Genomic DNA, 22,879 nt, shown 5'->3' with positions numbered 1-22,879 from the left:
ACTGCATGTTGAAAATGTTAGCAGAATTGACCTTAAAGCATACTTAAATGTACCATTTGCATTTCAAAATGTCTTCCTGAACAAAAGTAAAATCCACAGCAAGTGCTGTGCCAGAATTACCTGTAGTTTGCTGCCCATGCCATGCATGCTATGTTTGCTATGAACCTAAACTCAGGAAAACCCATTTATACCTTTTTTTTTTTCCTGAATTCCTCAATGGCTTTTTTTATTTCTTCCCCTTTTAAAGGTCCGTACTCCTTAAATGGTTATAGGGTGAGAGTGTACAGACAGGATTCTGCCACCCAGTGGTTTACTGGTATCATTACTCATCATGATCTCTTCACCCGCACTATGGTTGTTATGAATGACCAGGTGAGTTTGGTATGTGATAACTTGGAAAACAAGCTTCAAGTAAACTACATGTTGTGAGTTCTCAGTATTGTTTTGTGGTACTCTGAAATCCACTGAGTTGTTCAGTTCCAGCAGGGTGAGTCTATTACTGAGCTGAAACTACAGCATGACGTTGCATTGGGCTAGCAGTTAAAACCATCCTGAAGCTGAATGTTTGTGCAATGATGTGATTAATACCAGTCCTACAGTGTTGCTTTTCTCTGTTGTTGCTATTAGGCTAGTGAAGTCTTTGAAGTGAAGCGATCTAGATTTAAGAACTGGTGTTCCCTGTCAGCTCTGTTGAGAATTTCTTTTCTCAATGCTGAAGTCTTTTAGTGCTGCAGTAGTGATTACTTCTTTCAAGCAACTGAAATACCTACTGTCTGCAGTTCATTGAATTAAGCATTTATTGTAGCCCTAATTTACTTTTACTGTAGTGGGTTTTAGTTGTATGTCTGAAGTTGCTGTTCCAAAATGAATTAATGGTGGTATTTTTAGTGGCAGAAATGAATTCTGTTTCAGAGGACCAAAGTAATGACTCAATGTTAATATAGCAAATGACCCATCTGCCTTAAAGTAACTGGCAAAATCACATGTGACAATAAAAATTTAAGACTAGTCTAATGCTGATACATTCTTTCCCTTAATTTGCTCGAATTAATTTTCCCCAAATACTATTTTTTTCACTTAGTGACGCATTGATCGAAGTTCCTGTTGGCATTTCCTTTTTTCTGAAAATTTCTCTCTAGTTAACACTCTGCTGGAGTTAGAGTTCTTTTCTTTGTTTGTTTTTGTTCCTTTCAGCATTTTTGCTTCTGTTGGAAGCATTATTGTAACGTGCTTCTGCAGTATATTTTATAGTAAATAAATTTTATAAAATATTTGCACATTATAATTGCTGCTTAAGGGTTACTTGAGCTCAGTGTCTTAATTTCAAATCTGCAGGTCAGTGAAGCTGGGGAAGAAGTGGTGGTGGTGTACTTTTTCGGGGGGGGGGGGGGGTGGAGAGGCGGAAGAATTTTTGCAATGATATGTTTGCTTTGGTTTTACTCTGTTCCCAGCCTTTGTTGAGAATCATATGTCAGTTCTGCTTGTCAGGATTAAGTGGGCTTTTCTCTGATCAGTCTTTAGCACACGGAATAGACTGGTGAACACTGATATAGAAAATACAGATAGGGCAGTGTCTGAACATCTGCTGATCACTGTTTGTTGTGGTTTTTTTGTTTTGTTTTGTTTTTTTAATTAAACCAGGTGTTAGAACCTCAGAATGTTGATCCTTCTATGGTTCAGATGACCTTTCTAGATGATGTTGTTCACTCTTTGTTGAAAGGTGAAAATATTGGCATCACTTCACGCCGACGGTCTCGTTCCAACCAGAACAGCAACACAGTCCACGTAGATACATTTATCTTTTTACCTAAGTATTTTTGTGTATTGAAAATACTAAAAATACATGTTAAAAGTTGCTAATTAAAATTGCATTAAGTCCATTAATCACAGAATTATTTTTAGGGTCATTATACACGTGCACAAGCAAATAGTCCCAGACCAGCAATGAATTCCCAAACTGCAGCACCAAAACAGAATTCTCACCAGCACCAGCAACAGAGGAATACTCGGCCAAATAAGAGGAAAGGCTCTGACAGCAGCATGCCTGATGAAGAGAAGATGAAAGAAGATAGATACGATTATATAGGTCGAGGAGGTAAAAGCAGTTATTGGAAAGGGAGGGAGAGCTTCTTAAAACCATATTAAACTGAAAATGTGATAGATATGTTTTTATCTTTTACAGAAAACCCCAAAACCAAAAGTAAACACTTCCTTAGTAAAAGAAGAAAACCTGAAGAGGATGAAAAAAAACTAAATATGAAGAGACTGCGAACAGACAATATCTCGGATTACTCTGAGAGCAGTGACTCAGAAATTTCAAATAAAAGATTAACAGATTCATCCTCAGAGCAAAATTCAGAAAATGAGTTAAAAAGCAAGAACACTTCACAGATAAATGGAGAAGAAGGAAAATCCCAAACTATTGAGGGGGTAGAACAGACACTAACGGATAGGCGGTCTCCATGGGATGAAATACAGGAGGATAAAAGCCATGAAGAGACAGAAAGACTGAAGTCATCCGTCTTAGATCAGCAAGAAAAATCTTCACTCCATGCAGCAGAGCAGCCAACACCTTATGAGCAGAATGCCAAGGATCCACGTGTTCAAGAGTGCAGTGCTGAAAAACATCACGCAGCAGAGTTTAAGAATGAGCAGTTTTTACCCAGGCCTCCTACTCCAAAATGTGTTGTTGACGTTACTAATAAAAACAGCTCTGAAAAGGAGAACCAGGATGATGCTGCAAGTACCTTTGGTGTGCAAACGGTTCAGAAAATAGAATCTCACAGCAGCGATTTAAAACAACAGTTTGCAAATGCAAATTTCCTTGAAGCAAGTAAACAGGAAGCTGATCAAAGTTGGGTTAGCAGCGTTGTTAAAACGGATTTGATACAACCTGGAGTTGTAAAAACGTTATCAGTAAACGAACACTTAAATCCTGAAAAAGAAAAAGCGCAGTATGGCTCGTTTATGTCTTCATTAAATGTAGCTTCTCTAGCAGAAGAGAGTAGACTGCATAAACACAGTCCAGTCTCTGATTCTGTGAAGTCAAAACCCAGTGCTTCAGTTGATCATCCTAAAACAAAGTCACCTGATGTTAAGCCTAAATTCACCCAATCTTCTGATACTGTGAAGTCTAAGGTTAGTTCCCAAAGCAGCCATGCTACTGGATTAACAAGGTCAGCCAATAAAACTGATCATGATTTGCCTAGGTCTAGTTTTCATCCGGTTCCAGCTAGAGTTAGTGCTCTAGAAGCTACTAAAAGTCCTCTTATCATTGACAAGAATGAACATTTCACAGTGTACAGGGACCCCACTCTGATTGGACAAGAAACAGGAACTAATCACATTTCACCTTATTTGCATCAGCATAATTATCCTCTGCATTCCTCATCCCACCGAACCTGTTTAAATCCAAATGCTCATCATCCTGCATTAACCGGTTCATCCCATCTGCTAGCTGGGTCTTCAGCTCAGGCTCCCTTGTCCGCTATTAACACTCACCCCCTTAGTACTGCATCTCACCATTCTGTTCATCACCCTCATCTACTTCCTGCAGTGTTACCCGGAGTGCCTGCTGCCTCATTGCTGGGTGGCCATCCACGACTAGAGACTGCTCATGCTAGCAGCTTAAGCCATTTGGCATTAGCACACCAGCAGCAGCAACAGATGTTACAACACCAGTCTCCACATCTTCTTGGACAAGCTCATCCTTCTGCTTCCTATAATCAGCTAGGGCTTTATCCAATTATTTGGCAGTATCCAAACGGAACACATGCTTACTCAGGACTTGGTCTGCCCTCATCCAAATGGGTCCACCCAGAAACTCCTGTTAACGCAGAGGCTTCCTTGAGAAGGGTAAGTTGAGCTCATTTCTTAATGACATAATTTGCTGGGGCTAATGTCTCCCAACAGTGGTTTTCTAGGTACAGGTTCAGTAGTTCGTGTCACACTGAGTGCATGGCAATGGTGGGTTTTTCAAGTAGGCAGAGAACTAGGAATAGAAATCCACTAGTAACTACTCTCTCACAGTGGACGTGAGTAGGGAGTTCTTCCAGACATTAATTTCCTAAGTGTTTTAAAGAAAGACAAAATATTTGGTTTTAGTTTATGACCAGGCGAGGTCAGCCAGCTGGTTTGGGACCTCAAGTCCACAGGGTAAATATTTGCTACATCAAACTATGAAAGTCATTGTGTAAGTTAAATACTAGGAGGGGTAGGACAGTCATTTTCATAGTGAAGTTTTGTGTATGCTCACTAAATAATGGAGAAGAGCTGAGATGGAAAGAGTACTAAACCCAGTGGGGAGTTCTGAAGAGAAATACTAGCATTTATAAATCTTTCTTGCACTGTTACACCCATTTCTCTTGTCTCTACACTTATCTGTGTACCCTCTCTTAGCATATCTTTTTCTCCCCTTCTGTTCTTGTTGACACACATTTCTACGTTGTCATCTGCTTTCTACTCTTCTGTATTCAAGTCAGGGTGATTCCTCTGTCTGTGTGCTGGGTATACACTTAACTGAAGTCTCAGAAGAAATGGTTTGTGTTTTTCAGCCTAGTGCCCATTGTGGCAGCGGAGCGGTGTTTGTCAGGCAGACATGGCATTTACAGAAAAAACTTTTCTCTAGCTCTTGGAGGCTTGAGATATGGCATGATTGTTGCAGGCACCTTAGAGAAACAGTACAAGATGAAGCATCTGTAGTGCGGACAAAAACTTTGGAGGGCTTTACTGCCAGCTTCAACCAAACCTCCACTGAGCATGTGCATGCTTCAGAGACTTACAGCTTGGCCTAATTTGGGCAGATTTTCACAGGGACCACAAAAGGCATGTCGCTGACAGTGGTCCTTCTGCCAAATTGTAAGGCTTCGTGTCAAAGCTTGGAGTTCCTGAATGGTTATAAAGATTTTTTTTCTTTTTCATCATGGGGAAAGCTATTCTTCCCCAGCCTCATTCTTGAGAAAAGCCAAACCATTGTGGCTAAGTCTTTCCCAAACAGTCAGTTTGAGTTGGCCTTGTAATGTGAAGTCAGTTTGATCTAAAATGTGATAAAGTCAAATGCAGCAGAGAAGAAAAGCCTAAGAGAAAACTAGAGATGGATTGATCTTTTCATGTTGCTGCCTGCTCTACCCCATGCTAAAGTCCATTTTAAGGAACTTAGGATAGACTGTTTTCACTTTGGCTGCCTGAAGTATGCAGCCCTGCATACCAAGGCACGTAGCTTTTTAATTATGTTGATATGTGGCAATTGTCTTGTGGTGACTTGTCTTCTGGCTCTCACACTGAAGGCCTTTTTTAAATACATCTTAGAAACCCAGAATGGGCGTTTCCAAAGTTGGTTTGCATGAATGCCACAACTGCAGAAAGGGATATGTGCTTCAGCTGCAACAGCAGTAGCAGCCACCCTCGGCTCAGGGCTGAGCCATGTCTGTGTGCTGAAGGAAGCATGCCCCCAAGCCCACCTTTTCCTCCCATCCACAGGTGGCTGTGGAGCTCCAGTCTTTGGGCTGGGCCGTAGATGGTTGCAGGTGGAGTCGCAAGCTGTTTGGGCAATGCTTGGAGCTCAAGCAGATGTTCCTCAGCTCCTCTAGGGAGAAGGTGACGGGCCTTTTTTGCATAATACTTTAATACAGCTTATAGGCTATTCGTGGGAACTCACCACAGCGTGGGAACTCTTGGCCTAGGAAACGTGTGCACTAAAACTGCCAGTGCAAACCCAGGCGGTTGCTTTGAATATTCAAAAGTGTAGGAACCGGAACTTCAAAGTTGTAGCACCTGCATATCTATTCTGTGGTGTGTGTGTGTGTGTGTGTCATGAGAGCTCTTGGCTCCCCTTCTGCTGCAGCAGCTCTCAACTGGGAGTTATCAAGACTGGGGAGGAGAGGGATGGACTGGTGGGGAGCAGAGGAGGGGAAGAAGTTCTGGGCAGTGCCAGGAGTTAGGGGTGGAACAGCATATTGTGGTGCATGAGAGCTCCACTCACTCTTGTCCCAGCCCCTTCTTGGCTTGTCCCTAGCTCTTGAGCACCACTCCAGCAGGGTGCCCTGCCTCTCCACTCCTCTGTGCATGTTTCTTGTGAGCAGGTCTCAAGAGGGGAGAGGGAAGGGGGGGAGATAGAGAAAGCTGCTCTTTTCTGCAGAGTTACACAAGTTTCAGAGAAGACGGAAAAATAGAAACTTACCCAAGTAGTCAATTACAAAACGGTATCATAAATTAAAACTATCACAGTGTGTGTAAACAATAAGGTTGGTATTGCCCACCTTTTGAGTATTTAGGTACACAGCAGAAAATTATGTGTCCTGTGTGTTTGCCGTGCTGCAAAGTATGGCAGGCATGTACATTTATGGTTTTAATAGTGTGCTGCTACTGAAATTATGCCAAATAAAAATGCCTGGCAAAAGAAAGCAGATTAATTAGGATTATTATACTTAAATCATTTGGTTGGGGAGAGGAGAGGAATCATCCAGGGAAGAGGTAGTTCTGTCCCTTAACATTGAGATTTGTTGTAAAGCTGGAGGTGAAATTGTTTTCCAGAAATATTACTAAACCATGTTTGTCTTTTGAAAGAAATATTTCTTCCAATTCACTGAAGAGCTAATGGTCTGTTTGCTAGTAACTGAAGTCAAGTGCCATCAGACTATCATTGGTTTCTTAATTTTGATGGGCTTGAGATGCCATTTGAGAATTAACTATTCATGCTGAATACTGGAACAGTTCTAAGAATACTTCTGAAATCTGTAAACTATTTTGTATGCTGCAAGTCCAGGGGAAGTACAGTCAGATGTTCCAGTTGATAAAAAAGTGACTTAAAATGTTAAATTTTATTTCTTGTGTATGATTTGATGCTGAAATACTTTACTCCCTCTGATCATTGGTAGGACTTAGTACAGTAACTCTTGTGGTCCCATGATTATTTTGAAATCTGATTTTAGTTTTTTTGATTTGGTTGGTGTTAACAGAATTCTCCCAGCCCGTGGTTGCACCAGCCCACCCCGGTGACCTCAGCTGACAGCCTTGGTTTACTGAGTCACATTCCTGTGCGACCATCCAGTGCAGATCCCCTTCGGCCTCTCAAACTGACAACGCATTCCAGCCCACCATTGTCCAAAAGTATCGTAGAGCATCACAAAGAGTAAGTTTGCTGTTGAATTCTGTGTGAGAGGGTACATTTCAGCAGCTGATGTTGTCTTCCAGCTTCCCTTTAGTTTATTTGTAAATGTGGGTGACTGTGATAGCTCCTCAGTGTGCTGCAAAACAGACTGTGCCCTGTTGGCTTGGGATGGTACTTGAGTTCATGAGTCATCTGAAGACTTTTGAAAATTGTACCTGGTATAAAGAAAAGTTTATTTTGTGTTAATGGATAACTTTGTTCAGAGCATGGGAAGAAAAGGTCTTCGTTTAGCACGTTGCACTGCATTCAGACTAACCTGTGTCTGCTTAACCTTTTAAAACAGAGAACTGGAGAGGAAAGCGTTTATTGAACCTTTACGTTCTGTTACAACTGCACCAGTAAAAACAGAGCTAGAGCAAAGCAGAACACAGACAGCAAAAGAGAGCCATATGCACAGGCATTTTGCAGATCCAATGTTGAACCAGCTGCCAAGGCCACCACAGGAGACTGGAGAGCGACTGAGCAAATACAAAGAAGAACACAGACGGATACTTCAAGAAAGTATTGAAGTTGCTCCTTTTACAGCTAAAATAAAAGCACTCGAGGGAGAGAGAGAGAACTACTCCAGGGTAACGTCCTTATCTTCAAGTCCCAAAAGCCATTCAGTAAAATATGATAAAGATGCTGAACGCTCTGTGTCAGAACTGTATAAAATGAAGCATTCGGTGCCACAGAGTAACTATTTCACCACCTTGTCTAACAGTGTTGTAAATGAACCGCCAAGATCGTATCCATCAAAGGAAACTTCAAGTACGTATGTTGATAAGCAAAGTAATTGTCTTTCAACTGCAGCTAGTCCCCAGACTCTCCCCTCTTACATTTCTTCTCTTTCAAAACCCCCACCTTTAATTAAGCACCAACCAGAGAGTGAAGGCTCTGTGAGCAAGATACCTGAGCAGCTTTCACAGTCAGTGCAGTCTCACTCTGTAAATTCTTTTAGAAGTGACAGCAGGAGCCCTACTCAGTTGTCAGTCTCTTCTGCAAATACACTCCGGAGTATGCCTGCCTTGCATAGAGCCCCTGTGTTTCACCCACCTGTGCATCAGAACCTGGAGAAGAAGGAAAGCAGCTATAGCAGTCTTTCACCTCCAACTCTAACCCCTGTTCAACCCGTTAATGCTGGTGGTAGCAAAATACAGGAGTTGCAGAAACCACCAACTTTAGTACCTGAGCCTAAGGAAGCTCAGGCTGTTTACAAGGGCACTTCTGAACAGAATTTGTCAGAAATATGGAAGTCAAATAATGCCCCAAAGAATGAAAAAGTGGATTGGCATGTTGAAAGAATGAGTGGAAAGTCACAGTCCGCTACAGCATCTGTTATTGTGCGTCCTCCTTCTAGCACGAAATACGAGAGCATACCAGTAATGCAGTCTGCTTCCAAAGATCGAGTTAGTGAGAGATCTTCAGCTGTGACAAATCAAGCAGATTGCCTGAAAACAGCGGAAGCCAGGGAGACTGGAAGAATAATTCTGCCAAATATGAACTCAGACAGTGCTCGCACACAGTATGAAAAGAAATTTCCAGCTGTCTCGCAAGGCAGCATTCCTCATGCTGTCACCCCTACCACAGCTATGATCTGCAGTACCAAAACGGATGTCACCACATCAGCAGCAACAACTACCAGTGCGTCAAGCTGGGGTAGTTCAGAAGTGACATACTCCTTATCGAACACGGTTTTGGCGTGTGCACCGCTGGAGTGTACTGCCTCGAGAACAGCAAGTCAGGCAGTGGCACAGACCCAGGAATGCAAGGTCAGCACTCCAGCTCTGGTTACACCCGCTGCTGGCAAGACAGGCAGCGCTGCTCAACCCAGCTCGGGATTCTCCACCTCTACCGACTTTGTTCATTTGAAAAAGCACAAGGCAGCGTTGGCTGCAGCTCAGTTTAAAAGTAGTAACACCAGTGAGACTGAGTCCAACTCTGTGAAAAATCAGACATTTTCAACCTCTCTCTCCCTAGACAGTGCTATCGTCTGTAATACAATAAACAAAGCGAACTCTGTAGGCAGTGGGCAGACTTCCCAGGCGAGTCAGCCAAACTACCACACTAAACTGAAAAAGGCTTGGCTAACAAGGCATTCTGAGGAAGATAAAAACACTAATAAAAAAGAGAATTCAGGGAACAGTGTTTCAGAAATTATTAAGCCATGTACCGTCAATTTAATAGCTTCTACATCAAATGATTTGCAAAATAACATAGATAGCAAAATCTTGTCAGATAAGTTTGCGAAGGAAGATAAGCACCCTAGGAGAAAAGCAAAACGAACTTACGAGTCTGGCTCTGAAAGCGGAGACTCTGATGAAAGTGAGAGCAAGTCAGAGCAAAGGACTAAACGGCAGCCCAAGCCAACTTACAAAAAGAAACAAAATGATTTGCAGAAAAAAAAGGGTGATACAGAGGAAGAAGTAAAACCGAATGGTGTTCTTAGCAGGAGCGCCAAAGAAAAAAGCAAGCTGAAGTTACAGAGCAGCAGTAACAGCAGTGAGTATATTAATCTGATTTGGAAGAGACATGCTAATGTGAAGTCTTAACAGTGTTAATCCTGGAGGGCTTGTCATACATTATAGTTGGGAAAAGAGTTAAAAAGCATGCTTGTGTGAATGAGTAGGTCCAGATTTGTCTGTCTTGAGGCCATTTGAAATATCCTGGTCTAAGAAATTCAGCATTTTGTATATATATGTTAACAAACTGGTTCTTGGCCTAAAATTAAGCAGTACACTGGTTTATGCTGTCCATCAGAATTGAACAGACTGGTGAGTATAGTTGTGCCACTACCATTGAGATACATATATGTGGTGGTTTGTTGAGGTTTTTTTAAGATATAATGCATTTATTTTTGGAGCACTACTGGAGGGAAAGATTCTCTATTGTTGAACTTTAATTCATCCTTTGATCAGGAAGCCAGAGGCAGTTCCTTGAGAGCCTGATGCCACTCTGTTATGATTCGGTTAATTGAATGAAAGATTTGAGGGAGAGCCATTTCACAGTCCTAACTAGTATGTGTATTACATTGTGTTAACATCCCTCTTGTTTAAGGAATGAATAAGTTTAGGGAAATGCAACTTTCAATTTAAGTGTAATACTGTAGCATGTAACAGATGGTAACTAGATTTGTCTGAACAGAGAAACTGGTCTGCCAGCATGAGATTTTATTTTAAGAACTTAGATTATTTTTTATCCCAATTTATTCTTCTCCAGGGACTATTCTCTTGCCTTTGTTCTGGTTGAGTATGAGAATGTCTACCATTAAATTACTTTTCACAAGAATTTTTAAGTACAAGTAGTAAGAAAAGGGAGTACTGCTCCCTATTATTACATTCTCTGGCTTTTCACTGCCTAGTGTATAGTTACTTTTCTGGTATTTGAGAGTACTTGATCCCTAAGTTGTACTGGGTGCTGGAAGTGTTGCAGTCTGTCTGACTTATTCTGGCTTGGGTCCAGTGATAGTACTATTACTTTTTTTTTTTCCCCTCCCTCCTCCCAGCTAAAGGGAAGATCAAGGAGAACATGCCTATAAAGTCTTTCTCAGTTTCAGTTCTAAAAGTAAACTAAATACAGACATGTAACATGTTAGGTCTTTGACCTGTGCATTGTTGCAAGAGATTTTTTTTGTGAGTTTATTGTAGAAGGATTGCTTAACTAAGTTAAGGTAAGGCAATAACTTCTTGTTTTGGCTAGCAGTACCTGACTATAGAAGTGCTATATGATAAAACATGATGGAACTATTTCATGGAACTTAGGTTGGGAAATGGGTGGGAATTCGTATGTTCTGTTGCTAGTCACACAGCCGGTGTCCTGCACATTAACTGTTTGGGCCGTGGTAGCAGAAAGCGTATGCTTGCCATCCTTTTGAAATCTTAACAGACAGGGGGTCTTTCTGTCTTTCCTGCTTGACCCATTAAATAGTTGAACATTGATACTCCTGTCAGTTTATCTCAGGGGAGCTTTGCTGTAATTTCTGAGAGCTGGTCAGAGATTTTCTTACTAAAAAGACTTTCCACAAAGGTCTATATAAAACGTAGTCATCCTTGGGGAGCTTTCAGGAAAGATGGGTCCTCACTGGATGGCTGCCTGGGCTCCGCATAGGTGGCTGAAGATAACTGTGCTTCAGGATCTGGGGCTTGGAGGCAGTTTCACAATGTGGGTGGTATCTGGGTACTGCCAGGGTTGAGAACTGCTTTGTCCTGATGCTGTTTCGGAAAGCCCTGGGAGCCTGTGTGTTAGCCAGAGTGCTCAGAGCTCCAGGCTGCAAGGCTCCCTCCTGCAAAGCAAGGCATTTTACAGTCCTGCAAGTGCTGGGGATCTTCCAAGTTCCTGCCCACAGAGCTTGAAGTCTAGCAGCTTCCAGATGACACCCGGAATCTCTGGTTCCAAGGCAGAAAACTTGGTTTTGGACTAGCAAGCCTGTACTTTGGCCTTTTCTACTCTGAAGTTTTAATCCAGTTACAGTGATGTTCCTTGGATGAGTTTGGAGTGCATTTTGTAGGCCATGAACTGAGGCATAGGCACACTGTCACTTTGCAAAGTTTGCACAAGTCGTCTCTGGAAAAATACAGATCTGGACCCAGGTACCAAGTCCAGAGTTAGCACCCTGACCTCTCTATCATCCTACATCAGATCCCTGTTTACAGGACATGAACTTTCAAGAGTAGTGGTAAATGAAATGACAGATACTTTGTCTATCTGCAGATAAAACTGGTGCCATTTTTTAAAGTCATTAAAATGAAAGCCTGGTTCAAAAAACAACAGGGTTCAGTTTCAAAGTGTGTAGTGAAAACTGCACATATTACTCAATAGATTTGCTCCTTGTGTTAACTCAGTGTCAGATCTGCTGACTTTCATATTGAAAATGGAATTGTACTGCTTAGCCTTGCAAAGCTAACAAACTTGACAGTAAATGGATTCTGTTATTCCTTATGCCAGATACTTTACGTTAAGTTCAGATGAGTTACGTGTGAATAGAGTGTTCATCTGTAATCATACCCGTAATTCTCAGCAAAAATAAATCTTGAAGAAGTGGGAATTTTTTTTAAGCTTTCATTCGTTGAATTGTTGCCTTTTTTGCATACATCCTCACTTGAAACAGAATTCAAACCTTTCTTGTCTTGAGCTGTTGTATTTCTTCATTTATTTTGTAAGAAGGAAATTCTGAAGATGGTTTTAGTGGAGTATGTGATGAACAATGCACTAATATAAGAGAAAATACAGTGTCCTAGGTATTTCTGGTAGCTCAGCAGGTAGTTAACTGTGCTCCTGCCTGTCTAAGTCTAGTCGGTAGCTATGCTTTTTAAACTTCAGTGCTGACAAACGGACAAATGGAAGTAATAATGGAATATGTTATGCAGGTAACAAGTGTACTTTCAGAAGTATTGAATGCTGACTGATCTGACTTGGTTCTGCGAATAAGGGCTGCCAGTATCTCACATGAAACTCTCCTTCCTTTTGCAGCTGGTATACCTCGCTCAGTGTTAAAAGATTGGCGCAAAGTAAAGAAGCTGAAGCAAACAGGAGAGTCCTTTTTGCAGGATGATTCTTGTTCTGAAATAGGACCAAATTTGCAAAAGTGCAGAGAATGTAGGTTAATAAGAAGTAAGAAAGGAGAAGAACCATCTCACTCACCAGTATTTTGTAGATTTTACTACTTTCGGCGGTAAGTACGGCTATTTTCCTGATAATGTGGTGTTTTAACTATTAAAAATAATACTGGCAAAGGACTTGCATGCTTGAAAGCTTGTCTGATTTTTCTGGCTCAGTCTGCCTGATAAAAGACACTGTCTACTTCAACAGTATTTACATCTGTATTTCTTACTTCTTTTTGCGGATTGAATTCATTGCAGTTTAAGCTTTATAGCAAAGACATCAGAACATCTGCCCAGTGTACCTTAGGCAAGCAGAAAATACAGCACATCATCATTACACAGGTGTCTGACATTTGAAGTGGGATTTTCAAAAGGCATGCTTCAGTTATTCTGGACAAGCTGTACAACCACAGAGTTGCACTTACCCATAGTTGTTCTGATGCCAGTATATGGTGGGAATGCTGCTCGAGGTTTTCTGGGAGTTTTCTGAGGACAGAGGAGTTGTGACCTCCTTTTTTCAACATTAATGGCTAATCAAAGAAAACTCGCAAGTCAGGAAGAAAATTTCCCGGGATGCAGCATCACGTACATGGTGCACGCAGCACAGCTGTCAGGACAGAACAAAACAGCTTTGATTTGCACATGGGCTGTGTTATCACTATATATCCATCTCATTTTGGACAGGCAGTTGTTCCCAAGATTTGGGTTAATATTTTATAATGAAACTTTAGTTACAAGACTTGGTATGGCAGTCCAGGAATCATTTCAAGGTTGGACTCTGAATACCTTCTGTGTAAGAATATTTGCTTCCTAATGTGGCAATATTGGAATTTTGGGGTTTTCCACGCTGTGTAAAGGAGAGAATACGAGTGATAAAAGTTTTGCCAACATTTTAAAACACAGTTATGGAATTTAAAAATTTCAATGTTTTGAACCTATTGTGGTAAATTTTGTAGCAGTTTAATGATTTCCATTGTATTTAGACAACATGGCTTGAATTGTAAACAAAATTTGCACAGCAGTTGGAAGTTGTATTAGAAAATTTCTCATTTCTTCTTGTTCATTAAATATCTAAATATCATTTTTGGTACTTAGTTCTGAATTCAGGACTATTTTACTGTCATGGCTTTAAAATTCCTTAACTGTTGTAATAATCACGTATGAATAATGAATTGTCCTGTATCATGCAAGACGGAATAATTAATTGTCACTGCTTAAAAGTAGGCTAAATATAGCCAGGGGTAGTGGAATGGTATCAGGTAGGATAAAGGAAAGCCTTCAGTTGTTTTAAAGATCAGGAACTAGTGGATACAAAAAAACATTGTCTTGTATTAGTGATTTGTTCTGCTTAGGAAGACTTAGAGTGTTGAACTCCTGTTTTCTGAGCATGAGAGCAGTAGGACAAAAGAGCTAGAAAATACGAGTCAAACAGAGTGATTGCTGTCACAAACACTCTAAAAATTAAAGGTAGGGAATAGGTAGAACCAAAATTCAGAAAAAAAAAAAGAGAAATCGGGTAATTTTCCTGTTTGCAATTTTAAAGCAGTAGTAAATGTTACAGAGAGAGAATTATAAGCAAACTGAATGCAGGATGTCTAAGAAGTTAGTTTTCATACTTCCTTACTGTTAACTTTAAACCATTTTTGGCAATAGGATTTATTTTTAAATTAAAAAATACGGCAGGATGCTAAAAAAGGTAAACTTAGTTGTTGTAAGACATGAGCAGTAAGGTAAATTAGCAAGTAAACTGTAAGTCACAGAATGTAACGATACGTGCAGTTAAACTATCTGTTTTCATTTTTAGGTTATCTTTTAGTAAGAACGGAGTGGTTAGGATAGATGGTTTCTCCTCTCCTGATCAATATGATGATGAAGCACTGAGTTTATGGACACATGAAAACTATGAAGATGATGAACTGGACCTAGAAACTTGTAAATACATTCTAGATATCATAGGTGATAAATTTTGTCAGTTAGTAACATCTGAGAAAACAGCCATGTCCTGGGTGAAAAAAGACGGTAAGTAAGTCTCAAATGTTCTTAAATGTTTTGGAGTTCTACTCAGCTGTTTGCATTCATCGTGACCCACTGCTTCCTTTTGAGTAGCTCACTTCACTGGAATGTCATATGGGATTTTCCTAGGCTATTTTGTAAGAGGATATGTTGGGAAGGGGCAGGGATTGTCCTCAATGGGCCAGCCCATTTCCCCCTGCTGTGCTGGTCCAGGGCTGGGGCCAGGCTGTTGTTGGGTTTGGAGCAGCCTTGGTTCCCAGCATGGCCTCCAGCTCTCCAGCCAGAGCAGCAAGCTGCAAGCCAAGGTCCGCAGTGAGCCAGGTACCGACTGCTGCCAACAGACAATGTGTTTCTGACGTGTCTCCTTCCCAAAACAAAGGAGAATAATGTGACAGCATGTGCCCACAGAACATGTGCTAACACCGTCACCTCCTCCTCACCAAATCCACAGTTAGTCCGTCCTTCTGGTCCATAGCAGATGGGCACAGGTTGGAAACGGGCTGATGGCTCCACTAACTCCAGGCAATAGGAGGAGGAGGTGGAGCAGAAAAGCAGAAGTACTAGCCAGGTCTCCAGGATAGGCACTCTGTCCCCTCCTGCTGACTTTTAACTGTCCAAACTCACCAGTTTGGCTGCCCTTGAGATGAAACATGTCCCATAGGCAACCAGATGAAAACCCCAGCTCTCCTCATTGCATGGGGTAAAAGTATATGTTAAAGAAGTTCTTCATACTTGCAGCCCACTCATGTTAAGCAGGAATATTCTTTCTGTATTCCTTCAGTCTGGTTTTTTTGGATGCTTTAGTTACTTTACAGTGTGTTGATAGTAGAATTGATGGGGATGTTGTGTAATGCGACTAAGGGGGTAGATGTTGATGGTCTGTTTATGAAGGATCGCTTTCCTCCCCCCACACCCAGTTGCATCTGAGGGGAAAATGACGAATGTTTCATCTATAAAGACTATTCATACTGTGCTTTGCATTTAAATTTCAGTCCTTTTATTCTGCTTATTTTGTATTTCAGCCAAAATTGCATGGAAGAGAGCAGTGAGAGGAGTCCGTGAGATGTGCGATGCATGTGAAGCCACATTATTTAACATTCATTGGGTCTGCCAGAAATGTGGATTTGTGGTCTGCCTAGATTGTTACAAGGCAAAGGAAAGAAAAAGTTCTAGAGGTCAGTTCTTTATGAACTAGAGTATTGTATAGCCTGTTTATTCTCATTTGTTGTAGAGCTGCTGATCCACTAGTGTAACTGCCTTTCTGTAAAGTGTTAAATTACTGCTTGTGTGTTTTGGTTCCTCTTAGATCTCTTCACCTCTTTTTTTGCGGGTCAATGTACGATCAGTCATTCCGAAAGCAACTGCTGTGGGGACTGTTTTAGGTCTTTGTCTGCTTTTCAGCCTTTTTGTGTGGATTGTCTTAGATTGCTTATGCCTTGCCCCTCAAGGTTAGATCTTGTTCTTCAGCTGTGAGACTGGCACTCCATTACTCCTACCTGCTTTATAGTAACTCACTGCTGTTAAGACTTGCCCTGATTTGAGTGCTTTTTTGGAGTCCTCCCTTCAGAAGTACATGGTTTGTCATATTGGCTTAACAGCCTGCTTTTTATTATAAAAAAAGAGAGAAAGAAAAATACTTCAGATAGTATTTAAAATGAGTGTTAATGGAGGCTTCACAGTACAACAACCTACACACATATTCTGCTTATCCTGTGCTTAAATGGAAATGTCTAGTTTAGACTGTAGTGAAGTAGAACAAGGTTAACTTGCAAACCTATGACTTCTCAGTGACCCAGCCTTTTTGCAGTTGAAAGGAGGAATGGGTTGGAAGATTGATCTGATCATTCAACCCTTGACTGTGACATTGGTACTCAGGCTGCTTGTTGGAAAGGACTGCCTTCCCCTGGGTGGCAGGCATTGTGCCCTTGCACAGTCCTGTGGTCAAACACTGCGCCAGGAACCAATTCAAGTATAATGCTGTTTTGAAATGCGTTTCCATGTTTGTCATAGCAGCATAATGTCACAGATGTGAAATGTTAGTAAAATAAAGTTTAACAGTTAGGTGGCAAATCTTTGATAAATAAACTCATCCATTTTGTCCTTGACTGGCAGTGAGAGGCTTCCTGCACTGCAGTTATAGGATGTTCCCAGAGACTTCCATCAAAGCCTGAAGCTTCTAGGGAAGTAATGTCAGTGTTTTCCAAAGCCAAGAACAGTTGTTAATGCTTTAAGGCTGGAGGCTGCTTCAGCAACTCTTAACTGGCTTAAGTCTGTGAGTGCGTGTGTGTGTGCATCCATCTGACGTGGCTTGGGATATATGCCGAACATTATTTACCCTAGTGGGAATATGCAGTCAGAGGCTTTTTATAGCGTGCATGTTAACCAGCCAGGAAAATCTTAGTAAAATGTCTTAAAAGCTTAAAAAAAGCAGGCTTCTTTTTGATTCTCTAACAGGGAAGACTGTCGCCCTACTGTTCATCACGTTACATGCAAAAGCAGAAGTATGATAGCTTCCCTCTCTGTGGCTATATTTCTAACGATGCTGTAGGATTCATGTGAACTGTCTCGCTCTTTTGGCAGTCTCTTACAAAGTTCAGAACCACCCACCCATCTCTGTATAATAGCACCTTACATTACACCATTTTTCCTGGAACCCGTAGTTGTTTTTAGAGTTGCTAAATGTAACAGAGGATACACTGGTTTTTCCCTGCTTCAGCAGGAATGTTAGAGGTTTGAATATTTCATATTCAGATACTTATCCATGATTTCTCTCATTACTACATGGATGAATATGCATCCATTGTTATCTTCAGACAGTTCATGGCACCATCAAGTGGAAAGCCATGTTATGGCATTTCAGTAGTAAAATATGTTAATATGCTATTTTGGTTTTTTATGTGATTTATGTTTGTGACCAGTCATATGTTTCAATGTTTTAAGAGTTACAAAAACTACAAAATAGCTGACAAATATAATACTTATCTGAAAAGAACATTTGGTACGTTGTGTGTCTATTACAGTGGAAGAAAATAATGCATTAAATGTGCTAAATGCTTCCTGTGGTGTACTCCTTAGTTTACATTGCTACAGCTGAGCAAACTAGTAAAAAGATTTGAAGAGTCTCTTAAAAAACTAGCAGTTCAGTGGATAAGATTACAAGACTGGAGATTGAGAGAGAAATTGTCTTCCAATCTCTGCCCCAAAATCACATAGCAGATTGGTGAGCAGTTGCTTGGCCAGACATTTTTTTCTGTCATTCTTCCTCTGTCTTGTCTTTACACTGCATATTTTTCTAGTATGGCCATTTTCCTGAAACTTCATAGGAAGCCTCTCTCTCCCACCAGTTAGGCCCTCTCTGCTGCCACAAACAATTTTTTAACATAGAGACTTGCGATTTCCTGGTTGCTTTAATCTGGCATAAATCTGTGATGCAACTTCTGTCTCCTTTGTGCCACCATTAACAGTGGTGGCAGTGTTAATGCAGCTGCATTAATGCCGTGCATTAACGCATGGTAGGCCAAATCAGAGAATTGATTCAGTTTAAAAACTCATCTTTTTTGCTTCTTCGGCCCTCTGGTTGAAGACATCCACTTTCAGTTGTAGCATGGATTCTGTTAAATTAAATGAACTATACAATAGCAGCCTAATTGTGTCTCTTTCCTGTGTTAGAATTCATCAAGGGAGTCTCACTGCCTCGGTAGCAACTGTAAAGGATTTCAGCTTACGCTAAGTTGGCAATGCATTAAATGTAATGTGTGGAATATACTTTGAGGTTATTTGCAAGGGTCTGTGTTACAGATGCGGCTGTTTCAGATTTCAGTATTGTTAAAACTCTATTTTTTTCCTGGTTGTGAAAAGTAGCTGTTGTATGCAAATCTTTTGTTATGCAGGATGTAAGGACAGAAGACTTACAGTATGTATAGAAAGCTGTTTCTAACTAAAAACTGAAAAATGTTAGTTAGCGCTGTCTCTGTAACACTGAAGTAAAACAACTGGCAATGCTATTTTGCAGATAAAGAGTTATATGCCTGGATGAAGTGTGTGAAGGGACAGCCTCATGATCACAAACACCTGATGCCAACGCAGATTATTCCAGGCTCTGGTAAGACCACCTGCAAACAAGCAGGATGTGGTTTTTCCCAGACCTTTTCTATGAAGAAAGGCCAGAGTTGTTTCTTGAAACTTCCCATTTTCCATCTAAAAACCTGCAAGTTCTGTGAAATCATTGCAGGAAGGCAGGTGACTCTGAGCAGTTGTCAGCCAGGGGGCACTGATTGTGAGGAGAGAGAGGAGTTTGCTGACATATATCTGAAGGGGTTTTGGAAACAAGCAGTGAAGAGATGCAGGGTCTTTGTTGGGACTGTTTTGTACTTTTTCAGAGCAGAATAAACACACCAAGAATGCACTTAATAAGTCGGACCTTGGCTGTTAAATGAAAATCTTAGAATAGTATTGCCAAGGAGCATTATGTGGCAACAGATTTCTGGGGATCTGCTTTTCACTGTTTTCTGTCCCACTCACCCACCCACCCAGAAGAAAAGTAAAATTTTATGTGTGGTTTTTATCGGACATCTGATTGAGCATCTTAAAACAAAATGCAGTGAAAAAGCTTATGATAAATGAGAAACTAAGCCAAAAAAAATAGAAACTAAACGCAGCTAAATTCAGAATTTTTCTTACAGCCAAGTAAGTTTTATGAAGAACTGCAGGTAGGTGTAGTTGTTGTTAGTGCAACTTCGCTTGTGATCTCTGGCAGCACTGATGCAGAGAATAGAAAATTCAAATGTGCCCTTAAACTTAAGTAAATTCCCAAGTTATTTTAAGCTGGAAATACAGACCCAGTCGTGGGGTTTTTTTATGGGTTGCTGCATGTTAGTTCAGGTAGAAGTGAAGGTTGGTTAGATTCCATAATAAATTCAAATTGTGACATTCCCCAGAACAGGTTCCAGACTGAAACTGTTTTAATTTTAAATTGTGATGTGAACCACTTATCTGGAAACAGCATAGTGAAGACTGCCTACGTAACCTCAGTTTTCTTCTTCTGTACATACCCATTACCAAACAGCCTTAAATTACATAATCACATACTAATTTCTTTGTCAAGACGTGGCTCACTTCAGTCTGTAGTTTGACGGTTTCATTAAATGAAGCAATGATGCACCCATTGAACAATGAGGAGTAAATAATGAATGACTGGCTTGCCTGGTGTGCACCATGCAATAGGAATGCAGAGTGAAGGTTAGATTATTCAGAAGAGTGGTGTGCAATTATTTAATGAAAGACCTTGTCTCTTTCTACACAAGCGTTAAGGTAAACTGGACAATCCCTTTGTAATATTTTTGCAGTTTGTAAAATTTAGCAGTTCCACCAGTTTATATTTTAAAAAAGGTTTAGAGATGGCGTTTTGGTATCAGGGTGTGTATACTGTGAAATATACACATACAAAACGACTGAGAGCTGCTGATGGTTTTCTTCTTATCTTCTAGTTTTGACAGATCTTTTAGATGCTATGCACAATATTAGAGAAAAATTTGAAATCAAATCCCATTGTCAGTGTACCAGCAAGCAGAGCACACAAGCTGGCAAGCTCCCTGCAATGAATGGTGTGTCTCAGGTGAGTCTAAAATACGTGTGTACATTGCAGTTTGTTCAGGTGTTCTGATTCTTGTGGATTTTTGTATTTGAGTGATACAAGTTGTATTTTGATTTGCATATATTATGGTTAAATACAAGCACCTTGTCTTTGAAATCTGTTAAATGAAAGTTACCTATTTAAAAATAAATCTGTTCCTTACAGGTTTTGCAGAACGTCCTTAACCACAGTAATAAAATTTCTCTGTGCATGCCTGAGTCTCAACAGCAGAATACTCCTCAAAAGTCTGAGACAAATGGTAATACAAGTCCAAGGAGTGATGTAAGCACAGACAGCAAGTTAACACCACCTGAGTCGCAGTCACCACTGCATTGGTTAGCTGATCTTGCAGAGCAGAAAGCCAGAGAAGAAAAGAAAGGTATATGTTTGAAACTGTCATGTCGTATATCCGTGACTTTGGGGGCACCAGTGGTAGGTAATTGAATCAATTAGGAAAAATTCACACAATTTTCTGTCCAACAAAAAGAAAAGATGATGTTCTTTTCCGCCTGAATTTTAATCTCGAAACTGCAATGCCTTCTCCTGGTGGCATCAGAATCTTCTTACCACAAGAACCACTGTTGGAATGCATGTGTAATGCGGCAGTATTTCCAGCTACAGCATCTCTCATTTTTGACAGATATTCACTCAGCTGCATGTCTGAAATGCTGAGGGTGGCGTTTTCAGGGTCACACTGTTTTACTGCATGTTGAAGGGTCTAGTTAATCCTCTGGTGTGTTTTCAGGTGAATGAAGTGCTACAGTATATTACCACTACTATAATATACAGGATACTGGTGGTGTTCCTATGTCTGCATGGTCATACAACAGTGTAAACGTCAAATGATTATTTTTGTTTTAGAGAACAAAGAATGTCCTTCTGGAAAACATTCAAAGGAAGAGAAAGACCAGGATAATTTGGAGTCCCAAAACTGTAAAAGCTCTCCTCCTGCATCCCAGAACAACGAGCAGGGCTCAACCTTACGAGATTTATTAACTACAACAGCAGGCAAACTGCGTCTAGGTTCTACAGATGCTGGTATTGCTTTTGCTCCAGTTTACTCTACAGGAACAGCAGTAAGTGTTGACAAGATGCACAGTTTTTATATCTGGATTTGCAAGTCTCTATCATTAATTTTGGTACATTGTAGTTAAAATAGTCTGATAGCTGTGTAGCTTTAAAAGCTCATTTATAATTAAAACTTTATATGTGCGTGCACACACACTTGCATTAATATTTTTTATATATAGTGATAATGGATTCATACAATGTCCATGAAGTTAGGTAAAACCTTAACCTGAAAAGTAAAGAGGATTCCTATATATTGAGCATTGTAATAACTGTATATTTCTAACTTTTTGTGTGTAAGAACGCATGCAGTTTTCTACAAAGGAAGTAGATAACTGCAAGTTTCTAATTGGTAATGAATGTCATTCTGTTGCCAAAGAGAATTGCATTAACTTTATTTGTTTCTACATAGTTTAATCATACGCTTGTTTGCTATAATAGAGTGGCAAGAGTGGAAGGACTATGCCAAACATTCTTGATGACATAATTGCTTCAGTAGTAGAAAACAAGATTCCACCAAATAGAGCACCAAAGATAAATGTAAAATCTGAAATAAAAGATGAGCCAAAGGATGATAAAAAGTGTATTCAGGATGACTGCAGTAAACGGTACAGTGATATTCAGTATTCCTGGATCTGTGATAAGCATGTTTTGTGGCTCAGAGACCATAAAAACAGCAACAACTGGAAGCTCTTCAAAGAGTGCTGGAAACAAGGAAGGGTAGGTATTGAGCCGTTCGGTCTGTAAAGTGGCCTCAGTATAAACTCTGGGAGAGCTGTGTTAAAGGACAAATTTGCCTAACTCCGTGTTTGAAAATGTATTGTTAGCATTGGGCAAAGGCTTATCAGGAATAGCCTGTATATGGACCCTGTGTAGTTTAAACTCCAGTAACCTGCTAATAATGAGTAAGAAATTACTGTTATGGAGATTCAGAATGCAAAAATGTGCGTATGACATCTTGGGTATAGTTGCGGTTGGGAGGACGTGTTAACAGCTCAGAAGGGTCAAGGTCTTCAGCGTGTATTTCAGCTGTATTTGTATTCCAGGTTAATTGAAGGATAAGTATTGATTTTTAAATTTTATTTCATTTTTTACAGCCTGTTTTAGTGTCCGGTATGCATAAGAAAATGAACTTCAGCCTGTGGAAAGCTGAGTCCATTAGTCTAGATTTTGGAAACCAGCAAGCTGATATCTTGAATTGCAAAGACAGTATTATTTCAAACACCAATGTCAAGGAGTTCTGGGATGGTTTTGAAGACGTTTCAAGTACGTTACTTTAAATGTATTATTCCATTGATTCTGAACACAGTGTTAGAAACAGCAGTTAAAAACATTCTTTGTGGATCTGGAGGCTTTGAAGAAACTTTTTTAAAGTTTTGAAGTTTTAAAGAAGATTTAAAGAGAAGGATCTAGGTAATC

At 40.3% G+C, this 22,879-nt stretch overlaps 1 protein-coding gene across 6 annotated transcripts in view; it reads left to right on the top strand.

Moving 5' to 3' along the window:
* The window catches only part of JMJD1C (jumonji domain containing 1C), a 165,490-nt gene that overhangs the window by 130,383 nt on the left and 12,228 nt on the right, over nucleotides 1–22,879 (top strand). For 3 of the 6 annotated variants that reach the window (XM_030488743.1, XM_030488745.1, XM_030488742.1), the window contains 15 exons: nucleotides 248–372; nucleotides 1,642–1,785; nucleotides 1,903–2,095; nucleotides 2,183–3,855; nucleotides 6,957–7,129; nucleotides 7,452–9,649; nucleotides 12,617–12,818; nucleotides 14,552–14,766; nucleotides 15,783–15,935; nucleotides 18,773–18,862; nucleotides 20,247–20,374; nucleotides 20,558–20,771; nucleotides 21,254–21,468; nucleotides 21,902–22,180; nucleotides 22,558–22,726. In XM_030488743.1, coding sequence (XP_030344603.1) covers nucleotides 248–372; nucleotides 1,642–1,785; nucleotides 1,903–2,095; nucleotides 2,183–3,855; nucleotides 6,957–7,129; nucleotides 7,452–9,649; nucleotides 12,617–12,818; nucleotides 14,552–14,766; nucleotides 15,783–15,935; nucleotides 18,773–18,862; nucleotides 20,247–20,374; nucleotides 20,558–20,771; nucleotides 21,254–21,468; nucleotides 21,902–22,180; nucleotides 22,558–22,726 — 6,171 coding nt within the window. Of the gene's footprint in view, nucleotides 1–247; nucleotides 373–1,641; nucleotides 1,786–1,902; nucleotides 2,096–2,161; nucleotides 3,856–6,956; nucleotides 7,130–7,451; nucleotides 9,650–12,616; nucleotides 12,819–14,551; nucleotides 14,767–15,782; nucleotides 15,936–18,772; nucleotides 18,863–20,246; nucleotides 20,375–20,557; nucleotides 20,772–21,253; nucleotides 21,469–21,901; nucleotides 22,181–22,557; nucleotides 22,727–22,879 lie in introns of all 6 variants that reach the window. The other 3 variants (XM_030488744.1, XM_030488741.1, XM_030488746.1) reach the window with 2 other exon arrangements.

This window comes from Strigops habroptila, chromosome 5 (assembly GCF_004027225.2).
Source record: "Strigops habroptila isolate Jane chromosome 5, bStrHab1.2.pri, whole genome shotgun sequence".
Lineage (NCBI taxonomy): Eukaryota > Metazoa > Chordata > Aves > Psittaciformes > Psittacidae > Strigops > Strigops habroptila.
Note: the sequence above shows the minus strand (reverse complement) of the source record. Positions and strands in the feature narration are given on the sequence as shown.